Genomic DNA, 12178 nt, shown 5'->3' with positions numbered 1-12178 from the left:
CTTCAGCCTACACCTTTTCGGTCAAGCAGTTTTGTTCTGCTTTGTTTTTGTTTTAATTGTTTTGTCTTTTATTGTATGAAATGCCATTTGTGTGTATGTTTTTTTTGACCGAAATAAACTTTAACTAACTAACTAAAAATAGCAGCAGATGTATACTGTACATGATATACTTATGGACGTTAGTTAAGGTGTTAGAAAACAAAATAAAAAAACAAAAGTCAGTGTGTTGTACATGGGATTAGGGTGCAAAATGTCAGCGCGTGTCGACCGCATAATCCACAGGGCTGAGCTATACGACTTCAAATCAATATCACGATTATTACAAATGTTTGCCTCTGTTGCGATTAATCAATGGTTATATTGGCAATAATAGCACATTTACAGGCTCACAATGGGACACGTTGTGAGCATCAATATGTCCGTACACGGACAAATGTGTCCGTGGCAAAGACTTGGTCTTGTCCTTGGCAAATTTTAGATTTTCTTTTTACCCACCATTATAATGTTCTTATCTTGATCATAAGACCCAATTACTGAATGTCAAGTCTCCAGGTTTTCTTCAGAAAATGTATGACACTGAGTCACTATGACACTATGGCACATTAGGAGTCCAACTAGTACTAGTGGTTCTCAAATGTTTTATTTGCAAGGACCCCCATAACTCTGAGAGTGTACTAATGGAACCAAATTTTTGTTCTATTTGTACAATCTCAGAGTCACATACCTGTTATCATTCAGGGCTAGAGACGAATATGTGTTTCTGGTAATATTAGTGTCCGCTCATTTTGTATGTCTGTGGCAAAAATAGAATTTTGACAAAAATGTCCACCATAAGCCAGCCTGGCGATGACCTCCGGTTGTGAGCTATGCATGTACTGTACGCCATCGTTGTACAACAATGTATAATACAGGGTTAAGTGTTTAGTCAGACTAATCCATTATTTAAAGAAAATCTATTCACATTTTTTCCGTGTCAAATTGTTGATGTATAAGAGATTATTATTATTATTGATTATTCGATGAACAAGGTTAACGAGATGAGAAAGATTAAGTCAAGTTATTGATTCTAAATATGGATTTTGACATATTATTTTGGGTTAACTGCCCAGCTCTAGTTTGTTTTCCCGTTTAGCCGGTGCCAGCATGCTTTCACCATATAGCATTTGATTTGTGTGTTTTGTTTTCTGTGTTTTTCAGGTGGTGCTGCAGTCGAGGGATTACAACGCCCTCTCTATGAGCGTCATGGCGTTCGTAGCCATGATCTACCCCCTGGAGTACATGTTCCCTGTCATCCCCCTACTGCCCACCTGCATGGCCTCTGCTGAACAGGTGACCTTAACACATTGATTGCCAGAATTATTTCAGATTTTTTGCAGTTTCATGCCAGGGTTTTTACATTGAAAAAAAAAAAAGTACTCAGGAGCTGAGATACAAAATGTTTAAGTTTTAAGTTAACAAGGAAGTGGATAGGAGTCTAGATCTTCAACAAATCATATCTCCTTGGTCTTTGGGTAAAAAAAAAAAAAAAAAAACGAGTTAACTCGATCTTGGCAATCAATGTGTTAATACACACTCACTTATCTATGACAGTGGTTTTCAACCCGTTTCATATCGAGGTCCATTATTTATTTGCCATTTGAGCCACTGACCACCGTTTGATGAGATTTAGACCCTCAGACCCAAGACTTAGAATATTTTGGTATTGTTGGATAAGATTTTGTCCACAATTCCATCCATGCTGTATTGATGTTGGTACCATAGGAGAGATGACAGGCAAACGTTGATCAAAATAACAATTCTTTAATTAAGTAATGGGCAAGCCAACATGCTGGCACGAAAATGTCACATGTGTACAGACAATGTTAAAGTATCACTTTTTAAAACATATTGCACTCCTCTATATACAGCCCACTTGTGGTGCTTTTATAGCAGTGCAAACATTTAAAAACTTCAGGTGGCATATAATGATGCCTTTAGAATATTCCTGAAACTTCCAAGATGGACTAGTGCAAGTGAAATGTTTGTGACCAGTAATGTACCCACCTTTCATGCTGTATTGAGGAATTTCATGTTTAAATGTATGTGTAGACTGTTGGAGTCAAAGAATATATTAATTATGGCCTTAACAGGGATCACACGGAGTGATACAAGGCATTCCTCGTGTTTCTGGAAACACTGGAGGCAATGCTTATATGTTTTTAATGAATGAAAACAGTCTGGTACTCAGGCTATTTATGTGTTGTTGTTGTTGTCTGTTTTGTAGCTCTGTTTTTATATGGACCCATGGTGTCTGAAATAAAGTTTAATAATAATAATGCAGATGTTTAACAATAATTTAACTCTTGAGAGTGTAAAATGAAACCAAATGGACCCATAAGGGTCCTTTTGTTTTCATTTTACGTTCTCATTTTACGTTCTCTTTTACGTTACAAAAATGATACGTATTTGGCCGCAGACCCTCATCTCAAAATATTTTGTTCCAGGGACCCCCCAGAAGCAAAGATTTGAGTTACGAATGTTTGCTTTTAAAAAATATATATATATACCCAAAGATTTGCACAAATGTTCACAGTTTTTCAAAAATAGCCAAAGTAATCTTAAAATGACACAGATGCGTTCCTGGTCTTAATGGATTGGAAGCCGGAACACAATTGATCATTACATTGATTGATCATTAAAATAAACATGCTCTGAAAAAAGCCACGCGTGTGTGGGGAGGAATCAATTGTCATAACGACTAATAATTGGCCGATTTTAGAGAAAGAAACAAATACTTCCGTGACCCAGGGGTTAACAGAGTGATGTCAGTGACTTCCATACTCTATTGATCATCCCCTCTCTCTCCTGTTGTTCTCCTCCTCTTCCAGCTGCTCCTGGCGCCCACACCTTACATCATAGGTGTACCGGCTAGCTTCTTCCTCTACAAGCATGACTTCAAAATACCAGACGACGTGTGGCTTGTGGATCTGGACTGCAACAAGGTCAGTTGTGCTGGTCACACAGCTACTACTCCCCCCCCCCCCCCATTTCATCAAGTGATGATAATATAACATAAGGATAAGGATAATTCTTTTTAACAGGACGTTCATGAAAGTCCTTGCGGGCTTGTTTCCAATGAGGGCCTGTGAGCAATTAGGGGTTAAGAGTCTTGCTCAGGGACAAATTTCATTTCATCGACACATATGCTGGTGTGGCCTGGAATCGTACCTGGGGCAACCAGGGCTTCTGGCTCCCTAGGCGGGCTCACTAACCACTCAGCTATGGCCGCCCCTTATGAATATAAAAAAGTGAACCCCACTTGTTTCCATTGTGTTCCACTAATCCGATTTTTGATCAAGTCTGAACAGCATAAAACCTCATGGAAACTGATTGTTTTGGTGTTTAGCATGTAGATCTGCTAGTTTTTGCCACTGTTTGAATGAATACACAAATCCATTCTGATCAATTTGCAAATGACAGACAGACAGACAGACAGACAGACAGACAGACAGACAGACAGACAGACGGTCGTAAAGATCAAATCTGAGAAACAGTTCTGATTTGCCTGCAGTCTGAACAAGGCCTACCTGGTCATAAACGTCACTAGATGACAGATTAGATACAACAGACTGTAGGGCAGGAAGAGATGAGACAACACAACACAACACAACACAACACAATGGAAGGCTGTTGGATAGAATCATCTCTCTGGTCATAAAGCAACAGCTGCTGTCCTACAGGAGAAAACAACATCCACAATATAATCAATATGTTCTAACACAGAGATAGCACCTCAACCCAGGTCAGCTTTGTTAACCCATTCAATCCGGGAACGAATCTACAAATGTCTTCTAAAGAAAACAGGTTTCTGAAAAAACGTATGTTGCTCTATCAGTGGTTCTCAAACTTTTCCATGTCAAGGACCCCCAAAATGATATGTATTTAGCCGCCGACCCCCATCTCAAAATATGTTGTTCCAGGGACCCCCAGAAGCAAAGATTTGAGTTGAACATGTTCGCTTTAAAACATATATATTCAAAGATTTGCACAAATCTTCTCGATTTCTCCAAAAAAATAGATGTACAAAGCTATGAGCTTGTATATCTGTTATTTTTGAATAGCCAAAGTATAACATAATGGTTCTAGCTAAAATCTGAAATGACACGGATGCGTTCCCGGATTGAATGGGTTACTTAGGGTTGGATGCGTTCCCGGATTGAATGGGTTAATTAGGGTTGGAACCCAAGAACCGGAAGGATCCGGATTAAACATTGAGGAACCGGAATCGGGCTCCATCACATTTGGAACCGTTTCCGGAACCGTTTTTTACCACACTGTCAGAGCTGGTTATGTAGACTTCATGTCTGATACACAATTACAAAACCAGTGGTTCTCAAACTGAAGCTATGAAATAAATGGAAAAAAAGTTTTTTATTCATATATTTAAAGATGGAGTGCCATGATATTTTTCAACCCTAAAACCTGATCATAAGGTATTATTAGTATGTAAGGATTTTTTTCAACAAAAAAAAGTGTACAGTAAGTGTTAAAATGTTGTTTTTATGTAGACACACCCACCAGTGCATTAAGTATACCTGGTTCTCACCTTAGCACCACCCACCTGTCCTAGTCCCTCCTCCTCCTCATGCCCACACCTGTTGTGTTATGATAATGAGGGGGAGGGTGTGGGCTTTGTGATGTCACTAAAGTGCTGTTTCTCTATTGGCACGTTTGACCCTCAAGGTTTCAGCCTCCAGGAAGAAACTCCAAATAGTCAGAGAAGACATAAAACACCATAAAAACACCACCGGGGGGCTTAATGAAGTTCTATCAACCTCATAGACACATGAAAAACAGAAAAAGTGCAAAAACATGGCACCACCTCTTTAATATATGTAGTGGAGGTCCTTGCTTCATCTATCTCTCCGCTAAGGGGTCCTTGGCCTGAAAAAATGTTGAAGACCCCTGGTTTATGTTCTACATTAAAATCCATGTATTCCCTGCACCATCTTTCCTCTGCAGGTCATAGCTCCCACCAATGCGGAGATCGTACCGCCTCTACCAGAGCCTGAGTCTTCCGAACTCAAGAAACACCTGAAGCAGGTTAGATGGCGTGTCCATAAATAGAGTTTATGTTTTGCTGTTTGGCGACATGTTTTATTCTGCATTTCTGCTGCACCACATCTGTCAGTTGTTTTGTGTTATCAGTTGGGGTTCTGGGCACATATTAATAGTTTGCGTTGGTATATTTAAATGGCAATTATGTTTTTGTTATCTTTATATATATCTATTTATTTATTTTTACGTTAAGCTGTGTATTCCGTTAGCCATCATTGTTATAGAGTGTTTGCTCGAGAATATGGGTCTCTCTGTCTCTCCAGGTCCTTAGTAAACAGAAATTATAATTTTCAGGTGGGTTACAAATGTTATCCAGTCAGGATAAAGATCATTTATCAGCTTCAAGTTTATGGTGTTCCACTTCCAATTTTGTCTGCTCTTTTAGTTTTTTGTTACCTAATTCTTCCAGTTTCACTGATTGGATAAAATTTGTATCCCAACCTGAAAGTTTATTTTCTGTTTGTTTTACTATAGAGCTGGAGAAACGGAGAGACCGCTATTACGGAACAAACACTCTATAACAGTTATATAGCAGTGATCAGAATATAGGGCTATTTAACCCATCTTAACCCCAAAAATATCACTTACACTCAATTTAAGAACCTACATTAGGATACTGCTCCAGAACCGATTCATAGTGTTGACCATACTTGGCTCTCACAATGACAATTCCTCTTTCAGCTATGTGAATGGCAGTAGGGCAGGGACACAGCTGTGTCCCTGCTCCAACAGAGTTGTATGTACTTTGCATAGAGTGTGGGAGCATCTTGACGTAGCATTTTGTATTATACTAATAGAATGTTTATTCCTTCTTTTCTTCTTCTTTTCTTTGCATGCTGTAGCTGTTGGAGGTAAATGTTGATATCAAGCCCCTTTGACAGCGTAGCAAAGGCTTTAGTAGGAATAGAAACTAATGGCTAATTTATGCTCCGCCCTACGACAGTGTCCCGTTCTGATAATAGCACATTTACAATCATCTGTTTTTACGTCTGGAGACTCCCGTCCAGGACGGGCTTCAGACGCGCCTCCCTCAGGACAGCCCATTCGGATGCTATCAATGCATTGAATGGGACATTATCACGTTTTATCAGACCATTGAATAGGCAAAGTATAGGCGACATACTGACCTGCCCACGGAGATGACTTATATAAAGTTAAAGGGATATTTCACTTTCAAAAAAACTTTGGGTCATTTTATCGTCTAATCAGGCTTTTGTGAGCCCCCTAGACAGTTTTTAAGTTGCTTGATTCAGTATTTAGATATTTTTTATTTTTTCATTTAAAAAAATATATAAAAAATAAATGAAAAAAGTAATTGAAAAAACACGGCCCCCTCGCGTATTAGGAGGGCAGGGTGAATCACCAAAACCAAGGACGGGTGTTTTTGATTAATCTGACATTAAAATTAAAATGGAGTTTGAAGTTATAATGGGTTTGTATAGGAAGGGGGCGTGTCTGATAAAATGAATATCACATATCTAAATACTGAATCAAGTAACTTAAAAACTGTCTGGGGGGCTCACAAGGGCCTGAGTAGACGATAAAATGACCCAAAGTTTTTTTTAAAGTGAAATATCCCTTTAAGTTTCGGTTTTGGACTGACTCGAGCGAGCGAGCTAGAGCGAGCGAGCTAGAGCGAGCGAGCGAAAGCGAGCGAGTTGCCGTCCCGAACGTTGCGACGTTCGCTTGAGCCTTGAGCCCAGGTCAGTATGTCACCTACTCGCCCATTCAATGGTCTGATAAAACGTGATAACGTCCCATTCAATGCGTTGATAGCATTTGAAGCTGGTGCAGGAGACTTGGTTTAGATCTGAACCCATTTGATTTGGCATCAGGAACCCGTTGTGACAGCATGCCCTTGGCTGATGTCGACCCCCCCAGGCAGGGTTCGAACCCACAACCTTCTGCATGAAAGCCATTTGCTCTAACCGCTCTACACTAGGGGGGGCCCAGGCTTGTACATGTGCTATTCTTTGGCACGTAACACTGTCATACAAGGAAGTATAAATCCAGGCTTAACTCTGCCCTCTAAGATCAGGGCCTAACATACGTAACCTCAGAAGTTTGTCCACTTCTGGTTTCCTGTTCTGTTCCTTATTAGGGGTCTAAGCAACGAAGCTGCTGGAAGCCTGTCCTTTGTATCTGCTAGGATTCCTCTTCTCAGCTAAATGCATTTTGGTCTCTCAGTCCATAATTGCTAGTACAGTTTCCTAACTTAGCTTCGGAATCTCACCCACTATGAAGAGAAAAAGATGTATACCTAGTGGCCTATAGGGCATTTTCTGGTTCCATCGTTTCAGACCCCATTAATTTTTCCCAGAGATATCCAAAAATATTTATATCAATTAATTTAAGCCTACAATCAAGCCATCCAGGAATCCTGGTGATTCATGACCATAAAATGTTTGATTCTGTGAAAAAAAACATTTTGAAAATTTGATATACTATATTTAACACATCGACCGCCAGAGGTTAATCTCATAATGTACTCACCAGTGCCAAGGTGTTTTTGTTGTTTTTTTGTTTTTTTCATGTCGCCATAGATCTTGTTAAAATCCTTAAGATTGAGCTCTACACGGTCTGTTTACATCCGCGAGATCTCCCTGTATCTCCCAGTGAAGATCGCGTGTCAAACGGGGTATCCATGTTGTAGTTAGAGCGGATTACGTTAAACAGTGAAATGTGAGGAGAAAAAACTACAGGAAGAGAATTGAGTTTCAGTTTCGTCTGTAGAATGGGAGCGGGCGTGATCGTCAAAACCGGATCCCAAATAATTCTATTTCCTGTCATCAAACCGGAAACGGAAGTGGATCAAAAAAAATCCGAAAGTGCACCCGGACCGCGCATGCGCGAAAAGACCGCAGCCCGTAGGGCTACGGTCTCGGCGCTTAACAGTTGGATTTAACGGACCGTAGGACTACGTTCTTGGCGGTTAATGTGTTAATGATTACCCTTTGTTTTGCGGTTTTCAACAAAAAAAGAAGTCACAGAATCAAACGTTTTATGGTCTTGATTCACCAGGATCCTGGATGGCTTGATTCTAGGCTTAAAATAATTGATATAAATATTTTTGGAAATCTCTATGGGAAAAATGCATTGGCTTTTTTGGAGTGGAACCATAAAATGGCCGCCACTGCTATGCCCTAAGGAAGAGCCGTTTCCCCTGCATTTCTCATGATGGCCCAGCAGATGTCGCTAGTTTCCCTCCTGCTGACTGCAGAAAAAACTAACACTCCATTCTAATGAGGTTTTTGCCGGACTTTGATTTTTTAACCTTTTAGTAAACATAAATACTTTATGTTTTCAATCGCTAGTTTAAAGTATTTTTGATATTATCATGATATGCGTTTAATAAATTATGGTCCCATTAAAGTAATGATAAAGGAGGGTATGAGTGAAGCCCCGCCCCCTCGCTGCCCATCCAGCCAATAGACCATATTCACACAGCGGCCATATTGGAATTTAACATTGAAAGTGCCGCCACCCGGGGTGGCTACTTTCATTGACTTCATAGAAACATGGCCGCTGTGTGAATATGGTCTATAGCATTAGTTTCCGGTTGCTTTTCGGGACCAGAAGTTCCAAGATGGTGGTTTTGAATTCGCCCCAAAAAAGTGGCTTTAAAACAGTCTGTAGAAACCAATAGGGCATATTTTTCACAGTCTATGGTTTTCCCCCCTCTAACTTTTGAACCATAAACAAACGGATAGTAATCGGCACGATTCGGCACATACAGCAAATCTGGACCGATCCAAAAAGTAGTTTTATGTATGTGTACAAAGAAACGCCATATATGATGACGCAACATCCATCCGTCCGTCCATCCATCTTCATCCACGGGTCGGGTCGGGTCGGGTCGGGTCGCGGAGTTTCAGCAGAGAACCCCAGACTTCCCTTTCCCTGCCGGCAACATTAGCCAGCTCTAACTGGGGGGATCCCGAGGCATTCCCAGGCTAGTGTGTGTAGATATAATCCCCCCCCCCCCCCCCACCTGGTCCTCGGTCTGCCCCGTGGACACCTCTCAGATGGGCGTGCTTCTGGCGTGCTCCCCCCCCCCCCCCCCCCTGGGGAGGCCACCTGGAGGCATCCGTACCAAATGCCCAAGCCTCCTCCACTGACTCCTTTCCAAGTAAAGGAGCAGCGGCTCTACACAGAGTGACTGAGCTTCTCACCCCATCCCTGAGGGAGATGCCAAGCAGCCTCCCTCCTGAGAAAACCAATTTATGTCCGCTTGTATCCGTCATCTTGTTCTTTTGCTCATGACCCACATTTAATGACCATGGCGGATGCAACCCAGAACTAGTGTCGGGTCAATCTCTCTAATAAAAAAATATATTTGTCTAGCTACTTATTTGAGTTTTCTCAAGAGATCTGCTTGTGTTTTATCGTCCCCACTCCATTCTAACTACTGGTTTGTCCCAGTTGGTCACTATGGATGTCCTTCAGTCCCTTTGTGGCTGGGTGTTTTCTTTAGTTCTTTTATGTTGTTGTCTGTGTGTGTGTGTTTCTTTTTAATCACTGTTTTGTGCGTCAAACATCTCCGTTCTGTGTCCTCAACTTCCTCTTGTCTGCCCATCTTGTCTTCTCTACCTGATCTCTCGTCTTGCTCGATTGTCCCATCTATAGAGTTTTCAAAAGGAACGCACAGCAATAAAAAACAGAAAACCTAAAACCATCTTTTTTTTAATCTCCTTTCTTCAGTGTGTTTCTTGGGATGAGACAGCAAGATGTTTCTTTCTGCCTACTTATCTTCAAATCTGATTACTAATCGATTTACACGACTAAAGCATATTGTTTTGCATTATTTTAGCAGGAAATTTGGTTAATTTAAATGCTAATAAGTTGACCTAAATGGAAAAATATATAGTCGCTCTCGGGTCGTAAACCTTGTACAGTATGACCAAAACTGTTACTTTTCAGGAAATGGAAAAAAGAACCTGCATTCCATTGGATCCAATTGAGTTATTATTTAGCAGCAGTGTTCAGATCTTTTGCATGACACTGTCATAGAACAAAGTATAAAATAGAGCATTCATTTATGGAAAAGAATAAATGAGATTTAAGGTTTCTGCCCGACAGCGACAAAAGGCTTTTCCGATGTGCTTTAATGTTTGTAGACTGTGATGGGAAAAGAACTGTTGAAAGGAGAACAAGAAAAGAAAGTGAGAGAGATCATGATGTTTATGTGTTGTTCCAGTCATGAAGTGATCATCCCAGCCCTTCCATCTGTTTTATCTCCGTTCCCAGTGTCTGTTTAGATTGACCGTGATCACCCAAAAGCAGATGTTCTCCTCTGACAATAAGGTTCCTCATTTCTCTTCCTGCGGAATGTGGAATGCCGCCTGCACGGATATATTTACCAGTCTGACATCATTGTGCTTGTCGATACCGTTATTAATTCTCTATTCCCAATCTCCATGCATAACCTGGGCAATACTGTACAATCATTGATGAGCCGATTCTTACTGTATATAGATATATACGTATACTGCTTAGCTCTGGCTTGAGCATGACTGAATGTGCGTTGCATCTACCTTTTTATGGCGTCAGTGAAGTTTTCTGGTGAGCAGAGCAAAGATATGATGAAGCCAACAACTTTGTCAAAGTTACACCCCCGCCCCCCCCAGTTCTGACGACTAATAATGTTCCATCATGCTAAGCTAAACATTAACTGAACATCTGCAGCAGTCTGTTTCAGTGTAACTCCCCGTCTGTCTGTTCCTCCGTTGTTGTCCTGCAAAATGACTTGTTATCCTGCAAAATGACAGTCCCACGTCTATGACACGCCCATCTCAGGCATCAACACGCAACTTACAGTATAACGTGAGAGATTAATCACTTAAAAAGGGATTTAGCTTCTTGTTTGTTAAAACTGGGCCCTACTTTTAGATCATTTGGACCACAAATGACGAAGGATGGGTGTAATAATTGTTGGAATTGGTCCATTTCTTTCGTATCTGAAAGGAGGGGCAAGCTGGTACTTCAAATTATGACTTTTTGTTAATTTGTTGTTGTTTTAGTTTTGTTTTGGCCAAATTCAGGCTTATATTATTATATAATTCTGGAAACATTAATCCAGTGATCCCCGTGGGTAAATAAAAAAAAGCCTGCAGAAAATTATAATCCCCAACATAATTTTTACACTAACCCTTAGTTTGTGGTGCAAATGATTTAAAAATAGGACCCAAGTAAAAAAACAAACAAACAAATTCCCATTAACCACTTGAACCCCATATGGTTGACCGGAGTCCCTCAGGGCTCTATACTCAGTATATTTTCTGTTTTTGCAGGGAAAGCTTTCGCTGGAAAGTTCACAACGCGATGCGTTGTGAACTTGTCGATCGGCTATTTTCTATGAAAGCTTTCCCTGCAATACGGATGCTGGGGTTTAAGTGGTTAACATGCCCCACTTCTTCATCCATATAAGATCACATTTTAACCCATTCAATCCAGGAAAGCATCTGTGTCTTTTTAGATTTCTTTGGCTATTCTTTTTAAAATCGTGAACATTTGTGCAAATCTTTGAATATATATATTTTTTATATACATTTGTAACTCAAATCCTTGCTTCTGGGGGTCCCTGGAACAACTTATTTTCAGATGGGGGTCGGCAGACAAATACATACGTTTGGGAGGTCCTTGACATGAAAATAGTTTGAGAACCGCTGATATTATAGCAAGATACGTTTAAAAAAAAAAAAAAAAAAACTGTTAGGATTTAGAAGACATTTGTAGAATCCCCAGAGGCAAAGATTTGAGTTAAAAATGTTCGCTTTAAAAAAATTATATATATATTCAAACTAAAGATTTGCACAAATGTTCACGATTTTTCAAAAGAAAATAGCAGATCTACAAGCTCCTAGCACCGGCACTCCATGCCGCGCTATGAGCTTGTATATCTGCTATTTTTGAATAGCCCAAGAAATCTAAAAATGACACAGATGCGTTCCCGGTCTTAATGGGCTAATTCATGGTGTAAACGGGGTCTCGGTGCGACTACAACAACGGACCCCAGTTAAACACACAGCTGTTGATGCCAGCGGTGGGACTGGTTGATGATGACGATGGGAGCTGTTATGTG

At 40.4% G+C, this 12178-nt stretch overlaps 1 protein-coding gene and 1 long non-coding RNA gene across 10 annotated transcripts in view; one reads left to right on the top strand and one right to left on the bottom strand.

Moving 5' to 3' along the window:
• Positions 1-12178, bottom strand: part of LOC308089856 — a 390353-nt gene that overhangs the window by 61146 nt on the left and 317029 nt on the right. The window lies entirely within an intron of this gene.
• Positions 1-12178, top strand: part of madd (MAP-kinase activating death domain) — a 140932-nt gene that overhangs the window by 41892 nt on the left and 86862 nt on the right. For all 9 annotated transcript variants that reach the window (XR_013933524.1, XM_080434437.1, XM_080434439.1 and 6 more), the window contains exons 5-7: positions 1198-1329; positions 2868-2981; positions 5002-5082. Coding sequence is in view for 8 of the 9 variants with exons in the window: in XM_080434437.1 (XP_080290563.1) it covers positions 1198-1329; positions 2868-2981; positions 5002-5082 (327 nt within the window). In the remaining variant the exon portion in view is untranslated. The remainder of the gene's footprint in view (positions 1-1197; positions 1330-2867; positions 2982-5001; positions 5083-12178) is intronic.

The sequence above is a fragment of the Gymnoscopelus braueri genome (assembly GCF_963280865.1).
Source record: "Gymnoscopelus braueri genome assembly, chromosome: 1".
In the NCBI taxonomy this organism is placed as follows: Eukaryota; Metazoa; Chordata; class Actinopteri; order Myctophiformes; family Myctophidae; genus Gymnoscopelus; species Gymnoscopelus braueri.
This window is presented reverse-complemented; position numbering and strand designations above follow the sequence as displayed.